This window comes from Mustela nigripes, chromosome 17 (genome assembly GCF_022355385.1).
Source record: "Mustela nigripes isolate SB6536 chromosome 17, MUSNIG.SB6536, whole genome shotgun sequence".
Classification (NCBI taxonomy): domain Eukaryota; kingdom Metazoa; phylum Chordata; class Mammalia; order Carnivora; family Mustelidae; genus Mustela; species Mustela nigripes.
This window is the reverse complement of record NC_081573.1, coordinates 12,078,345-12,087,470: the sequence shown is the minus strand read 5'-3', so window position 1 is coordinate 12,087,470 and position 9,126 is coordinate 12,078,345. Positions and strand designations below refer to the sequence as shown.

The following is a 9,126-nucleotide window of genomic DNA, read 5'->3' as shown; positions in this document are numbered from 1 at the left end:
AAAAGAACAGTGAATGGGTGATGAATTCAGGAGTCTGGGGTGGGTGGAGGCGGTAAACTGGTATCTACATTTGGACTTGAGGTGAAGACAACAACATGGGAAATATTTTAGGCGGTTTATTTCTTCTTTGCCAAATGTTACCTATCCATCGTCTTGCCTTACTGAATGAAACTGGAACTCCAGGATAACTGAATAAGAGAAAGGAGGAGCTATCTTCCCTTTGTTTTAATATCATGGAAAATTTTAATAATGGATGTTAAGGCATAATACTTGTAAGCATTTCTTTGTGACCTCATTTATAAGATTGAGGAGGATTGCTTCTATCCTTAGCTTAATATCTCTTTCAGTGTAACACCAAACAACTGGCAAATTGAAATTTGATGTAAAATTTACCATTTATAACATCATCAGACAGAGAAAAATACTTGGAGATATATAAGATATGTGAGGCCTATAAAAAGCAAACTAATCTCAGAGTTGTGGGTTCAAGCCCCACTTTGGGTGTACAGATGACTTAAAAATAAAATCTTAAAAAAAAACCCACTGTGAAAAACATTTTATTTTATTTTTTAAAGATTGTATTTATTTATTTGACAGACAGAGATCACAAGTAGGCAGAGAGGCAGGCAGAGAGAGAGGAAGGGAAGCAACCTCCCCGCTCAGCAGAAAGCCCGACGCGGGGCTGGATCCCAGGACCCTGGGATCACGACCTGAGCCGAAGGCAGAGGCTTTAACCCACTGAGCCACCCAGGCACCCCATCAAAACTTTAATAAAATGTAAATAAAAGGAGACATATCATGTTTATGGATTGGAACACTCGGTATTTCTTCTAAACTGAAGACTAAATGCAATCTGAAACAAAATCCTTATAGGTTTTTTTGTGATATAGAAATTGATAAGTGGATTCTATTTTTTTCTTGTATTTTAACTTAAATTCAATTAATTAATATATAATGTATTATTAGTTTCAGAGGTAGAGGTCAGTGATTCATCAGTCTTCTAGAATACCTAGTGCTCATTACATCACATGTCTTCCTTTTTTTCTTTACGATTTTATTTATTTATTTTTTTTGAGAGAGAGAGATTACAAGCAGGCAGAGCAGCAGGTGGGTGTGGGAAGCAGGCTCCCTGCCGAGCAGAGTCTGATGCAAGGCTCAATCCCAGGACCCAGAGATCACAACCTGAGCTGAAGGCAGAGGCCCATCCCACCGAGCCACCCAGGTGCCCCAATCACATGCCCTCCTTAATGTTCATCACCCAGTTACCCATCCCCTCACTGTCATCCCCTCCAGCAACCCTGTTTGTTTCCTATGATTAAGACTCTCTTATGGTTTGTCTCTCTCAGATTTCATCTTGTTTTATTTTTTCCTCACTTCCCCTATGATCCTCTGCTTTCTTAAATTCTGCATATAAGTGAGACCATATCATAATTGTCTTTCTCTGATTGACTTATTTTGCTGAGCATAATACTCTCTAGTTCCAACCACATCATTGCAAATGGCAAGATTTCATTTTTTATGGCTGAGTAGTATTTCATTGTGAGTGTGTGTACACCACATCTTTATACATTCATCTGACAAATGGATTCTAAAATTCATATGAAAAGGTGAAGGACCAAGAATGACCACAACAACTTTGAAAAAGACTGTTATAGGAATATATGACCTTGATTTCAAGACATAACTAAAAAAAAAAATTTATTCAGGGCGCCTGGGTGGCTCAGTGGGTTAAGCCTCTGCCTTCAGCTCAGGTCATGATCTCGGGGTCCTGGGATTGAGCCTCGCATTGGGCTCTCTGCTCAGCAGGGAGCCTGCTTCCCTCTATCTCTCTTTGCCTGCCTTTCTGCCTACTTGTGATCTCTATCAAATAAATAATAAATAAAATCTTTTTAAAAAATTATTCAACACATGAAAATATAGGAAATAGATAAATGCAATAGAAGAAAGTCCAGAAATAAACATACAGAGAAATGACGGATCTTCAGTGAAGATACAAAAGCCAATTCAAGGGAGAAGGAATAATCTTTTAAATCAATATGGTAGCAGCTCTTGGGTATCCATGTTTTTTTTTCTTTTTTACTTTTTTTTTTTTTAAGTAATCTGTATGTCCAGGGTGGGGACCAAACTCTGGACCCTGAGATCAAGAGTCACATGCTCTACTAACTGAGCCAGCCAGGTGCCCCGATATCCATTTTTTTTTTTAAAGGAATGTCCAAAAATTAACTAAAAGGAGGCACATACATGTCAGTTAAAAAAAAAAAAACTTAAAGAAACAAAGAGAAAATTATGTCTTTAAATTTGGCAATTTTTTTCAGCAAACATTTCTTATATACAAGATCAAAAGAATATCCAGTGAAAGAATGGACAAATTTGACTTCCTTAAAATTTAAAAAATTATTTTCACAAGAAAAGCAACTGAAAAAAACACCACCATGACTGGAAGAATATATTGGCAAATATTTAAAATAGAAAACTTTTATCCATAATCCATGGGCAAATGTCAAAACTCAGTAATTAACATAATACATCATACAAACAGAAATTTCCAAAGATATGATAGCTGGAAATTAACACATGAAAAACATCTAAATATCACATCTTAGGGATATACAAATTAAAATCACCAGGTGCCATTACACACCTACTACACCACTGAAATTAGGAAGTCTGACCATACCAGGTACAAGGATATAAAGAACCTGGAACTCTGGTTCTGGTTTTTCTGGTGAGAATGCAAACTGATACCAACCTATCAGATTATCCCTTAGTAGGTTATGACACAGGAACGCACTGCAACATCATTATTAATCACAAAGCCCTGCAGTATTTCCCAGGATGTCTTAGGAAGCAATGCAAAGGATGCTAAATTAGGAATAAGAAGTATTTTCTGACTCATACTGTGCTCCTGACATGACACTGTGACTCACAAAAGCTGTTCACCCCTTCACACTGGCAAACCACAATTCTATCCTAAACCTGCCCCAAAGGGCACATAACCTCCAAGCTTCAACATGGCTTAAAAAATAAGGTGTTTGTCTACTACTAAGGGTTTTCTCTCCTGTGAACTTTCTGGGGCCTGATGAAGCAATATCTTCCACCAAAATACTTTCCATATTTGCTGCACAGAAATGCTTTTCTCCAGTGTGGACTTTGTGGTGCTGAGTAAGTCTGTCCTTGAGGCTGACGAGGTTTCCTATGATTTCCCACATCCATTATACTCAAAGCTTCTTCCTCCAGCTTGAATTCTCTTTGCTCAAGATTTCTTTTGTCCATGGAGGACATCCCATACTTATTACACTTATTCAAGGCCTCTCTCCAGCATGAACATTTTGGTGTTGAATGTGAGTGGATCAGTGATCAGTGTCTAAAGAATTTCCCACATTCATTACATTCATATGGCTTTTCTCCAGAGTTTCTGGTGCTCATTGAATTCAAATCCTTTTATGAAAGTTTTCCCACACTTGCTGCATTCTTAAAACTTTTATCCAGTGTGGACTCTCTGGTGCAAAAGAAATCTTTATTTTGTGGATGAAAGACTTCCACATTTACCGTGCTGAGATGGCTTTCTGTGCTGTGAACCTTCTGGTGTTTAAGGAGGGTGGAGCTATGTCTGAAGAACTTCCCACACTGGCTGCATTCAAAAGGCTTTTCTCCAGTGTGGACTCTCTGGTGCTCAAAAAGTCTGCTTTTGTAGACAAAGGACTTCTCACACTTACTGCACTTATAAGGCCTGTCTCCAGCGTGGATTCTCTAGTACTCAAGAAGTCTCCTATTATGGATGAAGGACTTCCCACATTCACTGCACTTGTAAGGCCTTTCTCTAGTGTGAATTTTCCAGTCATGAAGAAGACTAGTTCTGTGTCTAAAGACCTTCCCACATTCATTACACTCATGAGGCTTTCCACCAGTGTGGATTCTCTGGTGCCTTAGAAGTATTCTTTTGTAGAAGAAAGATTTCCCACACTCACTGCACTTGTAAAGCCTGTCTCCAGTGTGGATTCTCTGGTGTTCAAGAAGTCTCTTTTTATAGATGAAGGACTTCCCACATTCGCTGCACTTGTAAGGCCTTTCTCTAGTGTGGATTCTCTGGTGCTCAAGAAGTCTGCTTTTATAGGGGAAGGATTTCATTCACTGCACTGATGAGGCCTTTCTCCAGTGTGAACTTTCCAGTGTTGATTAAGGCTAGATTTGTACTTAAAGAACTTCCCACATTTGCTACACTCGTGAGGCTTTCCTCCAGTGTGGACTCTCTGGTGCTCAAGAAGTCTGCTTTTGTAGACAAAGGACGTCTCACACTCGCTGCACTTATAAAGTCGTTCTCCAGTGTGGATTCTCTGGTGCTCAAGAAGTCTTTTCTTGGAGATGAAGGACTTTTCACACTGACTACATTCGTGAAGGCTTTCTCCAGTGTGAGCACTCTGCCGCTCCTTGAATTTAACCTTCTTGAGGCAGGCCTGCCCATCCATGCTGTGTTGCCCTCGCGGAATGTGAGAGACTGCCTTGCTCCACCTGCCACTGTGTGGATGCTCTTCACCTGGTGCTGGAGAGAGCCCAGGCTTCCCAGGGAACCATCCTCAACTTCCCCAAAGGTGACAATATTGTCTGACACGAGGATTTTGCTCTTTATGAACAAAGCCCTGTGGTCCTCCCTTCCAAGGTCCTCCTTGCCACAGTCCTGCTTCTGGTTCTGGTCTAAGTATGAACTAAATAAGCACAGTTTTCCACAAGTGCACAGGTTCAGCCCAGCACACGCTCCTCCATGCTCAGCCAGGTACAAGATGTCTTTCTCTGCTGGGACACACACAACACAGGAACAAGCCCCTGGAATAGACAGGGCTGGATCTGGAGTCCTGGAATGTGACACTCTTTCCACAAAAACACACTGCTCAGAAAAAGCTTCCTCAGCTTTTACCCCATGCCGACAACCTGAGAGCAGAAAAATACCAGTGAAGTGTATTATGAGACTTTGGTGGGACAGGACAGCCCATTACAAATGTGTGTAGGACAAAACCAGGACTGAATCCATGGGTTTGTTTTCAGGACAAGGGAGCCAGGAGCAGGTGCGGCAAGGAGACACTGTGTAGCACTGGGCCTCTGATGGTTATAGAACAGTGTGTGGGAAGACAGGGACCTCACAACTAGCAAGAAAGTAGGATACAGTGCTGTGCCAGCAAAAAAGGTCTGGTACAACTCACTCCTCTGTCAGAGGTTCTCAGCAGGACCTTGCCTGTTGGTGACAAGTATGTACTGTTTAGAATGTGTGTCCCACCCCAGAAGAAGACAACTGCCTTTTAGCTGGTGGTCAATCATTTAGGGCTATATGCGTATCTCATGACACACACAGTGCAGGGTAATGTAGCAGAACACTGTGGATAGAGAAAAAGGGGAAAGATGTGAGGGACATAGATGTAGGGGAGACCCAGGGACTAGAAGTCACAGCAGAAATGACAAGTGGGCAAAATGTCAAGGGCGGGAAAGAAGGACTGAAGCAAAGTATGGCCACAAGTCTTGGCACTAAAACAGTAATGAGCAAAGAACAGTTTCCTGGTATGATTTATACTCAATCCTGAAATTATGCCTTCCCACTGCTCCTCCTCACCAGATCCTATTAATCCCCCTTCCTATGGTTGGAGAGGTGTCTGAGCTATCAGGTACCCAGGGTTCTCCTTACCCCTCCGTTCAATGTAGGCAATTTTCTGGGACCTAGCAGATTGATGTCCTCAGGAGAAAACAGGGCAGTTAAGTGGGTGACACTGGCCCAGAGGGACCCAAACACTAACAGATTACAGGAAAGAAGTTTATTGGGAGGAGGATTCTGAGGATGGTCTTGCAAAAATAATTTAGGGCTTCCTGCAAATACTGACCATGACAGTGTCTATAATTCCCTACACAGGCAGTACAAAAACAGAAGGGCAGAACCTATGACAGAGATCTTCCACAAATGAGAACAGTCAACAAAGTAAGGAGGAACAAGGCTAATCAGCACGGATCAGGCAGGTCCAAGGCTCAGAAACCAAACCCTTCTGTGAGAGGCTTTAAGGCAGAACATGTTGGGGTTTCATAAAGCCCAGGCCCAGCAAACACAACACCTATGCCAGGACCAGGGAAGGAAGCAATGCCCAGGGCCCAGCTCTGGCAGGGACAGAGATCCTTGGAAAAAGGAGAAGAGCAGAGCCTCATATAAGGCAATGGTGTGGGAATGAGGGTCCTTACCCAGGGACGCTATAAGCGCCAAGGTCTCTAGCATCACAATGTGGCACAGGCATCTCTGAGCCTCATCAAGGAGCCCCCACTCCTCCTGGGAGAAGTACACGGCCACATCCTCAAAGGTCACATGGCCCTGTCATGAAGAGGACAAGCAGTGCATAAGCAGCCTCTCTAGCCAAGACCCCCAAGGCCATGGCCCTCCTTCCCAGCTCCCCAACTCAGAGGAGACACCAGGTCCCACTCTAGGGTACCCCTCTCTGTCACGTCAAATGCCTCACTGTTGCCAGTCATCAGTAAGAACAAATGGGGAGAGAGACAGTCTTACCCACGCTCTAGGCCGCTGTATAGAGTCCCTGCCACTCTCCTCAGAGTCAACCCTCCTAGGATCACACAGATCATGCCCCATTATGTCACTTACGCTCAGCCTTCTGCCTTTAGCCCTGAGTACAAGGATGCTGAGTGCATCTTCACACTTCCTCTGCATTTGCACAATGGAACCGCTCCTTTCTCACATGCCAGGTCACAACCACTCACCCACAACACCACTGACACCTAGAGCCCTTGTCACAGGCACCTCTCTGACTTCCCCATATGTCACTCTGCAAGTGGTTCCCAGCCAGTAATTGCCAAATGCCAGAGGATCCCAGGCTATCCCAGGGCATCAGAGGGACCCTCCTGCTAGACGCAGTCCCCGCACTGCTCTGAGTGCTGGGGTGAGGACCACCCCATGTTGCCTGGCTCCGTCTTCCAACTTTAGCCACTCTAGTCCATGTAGGCATCAGACCCCCTAAGCCCTCCTCCTCCCCAGTGCTGCTTGTGTTGTTCTCACACCAGTCACACCTCTTTTCACCTCATCTCATTCAAAGCCGGGCCCACTTCTCCCACCGCAGCCCAAGAGACTCAGCTGACTTCCTCTTCCCTTAAGCTAATCTGTCATCCCATCTGACACGCTTCAGGTTCCAGCAAGAGTTGTCACAAAACTGAACCTGTGGAGCGAAAAATGTAGCATGCCTTACTCAGTGTCATCTGATCTCTGTTACTACTCTTTTTTTTTTTTGTAATTTTTTAAAAAAAATTTTATTTGTCCGTTTAAGAGAGAGAAAGTGAGAGAGAGCATGAGAATGGGGAAGGTCAGAGGGAGAAGCAGACTTCCTGTGGAGCTGGGAGCCCTATGTGGGACTCAATCCCGGGACTCCAGGATCATGACCTGAGCCAAAGGCTGTCACCCAACCAATGGAGCCACCTAGGCTCCCTGCTCTGCCTTTTGATAAATCTTGCATCCAGCCCCTGGGAATCCTGTGCCACCACCTGGACTCCCACTTAAGGCCTGTTCCCTTACACCCACACCCCACCCCCACTCCCATGGTCACTGTACCTCTTCAGGTCTTAGTGATGACAGCCATCCCTATCCATGTGCCCAAGAAGTGGGTCAGTTCATGGAGAATATCCTCGCCATCCTTCCCCTGTAATGGCATTGCCACCATGATCTGCAGACTGCCCCCTCTTAAATACGACACAGTCTGCATGCCTGCCACCACTGAGTGGTGTCTTCAAACCTGAACCCCCTTCCCTGAAATCCAGATGTTTGCTTCTAGATGCCCACCTGCCACCTCCACTCAGAGATCCCTGCAATATCTCAGATGCAACATGGCAAACACTGAGCTCAGGTCAGTGCTGCTATGAACTTTCCATCTCAGCAATGGCACTTCCAAGCTTCCTCCTAGAGCCAAATATCCTTGCTCCATGGGGAGTAGTCAGTCTGTTGAGCCTCAGAACAGAGACCCTCACCTGCCTTCACACCTCCCCTTCCCACCTCAGCAGGGCTCCTTCCTCATTCCAACTTCCCCTCCCACCATAAAGCCTTGGATCACGGGACCCTCCTGCCTGCAGGTGCTCCACCTGCCCTCCAGTCCCAGCTCTCTGTTCCTTCCTCTCAGGGCCTATCTCAAAGAAGCGTCCAGATCTTTCCAGCCTAAACCCGAGAGTTCAGGCTCGGTCCTGGGACAGGACTCGGGCGGTCACGACACGGACATCACTGCGCCCACTTCCGCGGAGTCCAGAGCAGAGACTGCAGCCGCCAGAGCATCCCCTCTGCTGTGGGAGCTCGGGAACAGTGTGTCCGAAACCCAGCTCCTAAGCTCTCCCGGAAGCCTGCTCCTCACACCAGCGCCTCGCCGCAGCGCGTCCAGACCTGCAGGCAGAAGGCCGACGTAGAGTCTTTCCTCCTGTCTTGCTCCAGCCACACGCGCGGCCGTGGGACACCAGTACCACGGTTCCGCGTCCTTCGCAGCCGTCTCCCCCGTGCCCCAAGCCCATCCTCCCCGGGCAGCCGCTGACGGGCCGCACAGCGCCAACCCACCCCGCCGCCCCAGCTGCTCGCGGCAGACAGCAGTCGGACCCCCAGCTCTGCCAAGGCTCGTCTCACACGCGCCCGGGGCTTCGCACGCGCCGACCCCTTCCTCACGCTTCCCACGGGAGGCCAGAAATGGGCCCCCGCCCACGAACGCCCGCGTTCTGGGGAGCTGGGCCTGACAGTGCCCTCGAGGAGACCCACCCCCTTGGGGCTCGGGCCGGTGAGGTCCAGAGAACACACGCTCTCACCTGAGCCGGGTACGCCAGCCCGACCGTCACCATCGTAACGTGCGGGCTCAACTGGGCCAGGGGACGCGCGATAACTGCGGCAGCGGGCAGAAGGCCCGAGCGCAGCTCCCCGCATTAGCGCTCACAGTGAACCTCGAACCCGCTACCGCGCGGTGCATACGTGCCTTCTGTCGGCTCCCCTAGGTTCTAGCTCCTTCCCCCGGACGCAGATTGGGAGCACCGCCTCCACGAGCTGCCAGCGGGAAGTCCCGCCCCCTGGCCTTCCGCCCTCTTGGACACGCCCTCTCTACGTCCTCATTGGTCAGCATGGTCAGGAAG

At 47.1% G+C, this 9,126-nt stretch overlaps 1 protein-coding gene across 3 annotated transcripts; it reads right to left on the bottom strand.

The window, feature by feature from the left end:
* Positions 1-541: 541 nt before the first annotated feature.
* LOC132005143 (zinc finger protein 549-like) lies at positions 542-9,044 on the bottom strand. Of its 3 annotated transcripts, XR_009400737.1 has the most exons (4): positions 8,809-9,044; positions 8,239-8,398; positions 6,214-6,340; positions 542-4,926 (listed from the first exon to the last, which is right to left on the bottom strand). XR_009400737.1 is itself a non-coding variant. In XM_059381975.1 (3 exons), exons 1-3 carry the CDS (start codon positions 8,839-8,841, stop codon positions 4,109-4,111), a joined length of 978 nt encoding a protein of 325 aa, XP_059237958.1. In that variant the 5' UTR covers positions 8,842-9,041; the 3' UTR covers positions 542-4,108. The 3 variants fall into 3 exon arrangements, 2 of the variants coding, with proteins under 2 accessions (XP_059237958.1, XP_059237959.1); XM_059381975.1 differs by lacking the exon at positions 8,239-8,398 and having other exon boundaries at positions 8,809-9,041; XM_059381976.1 differs by lacking the exons at positions 6,214-6,340; positions 8,239-8,398 and having other exon boundaries at positions 8,809-9,041.
* Positions 9,045-9,126: the final 82 nt, after the last annotated feature.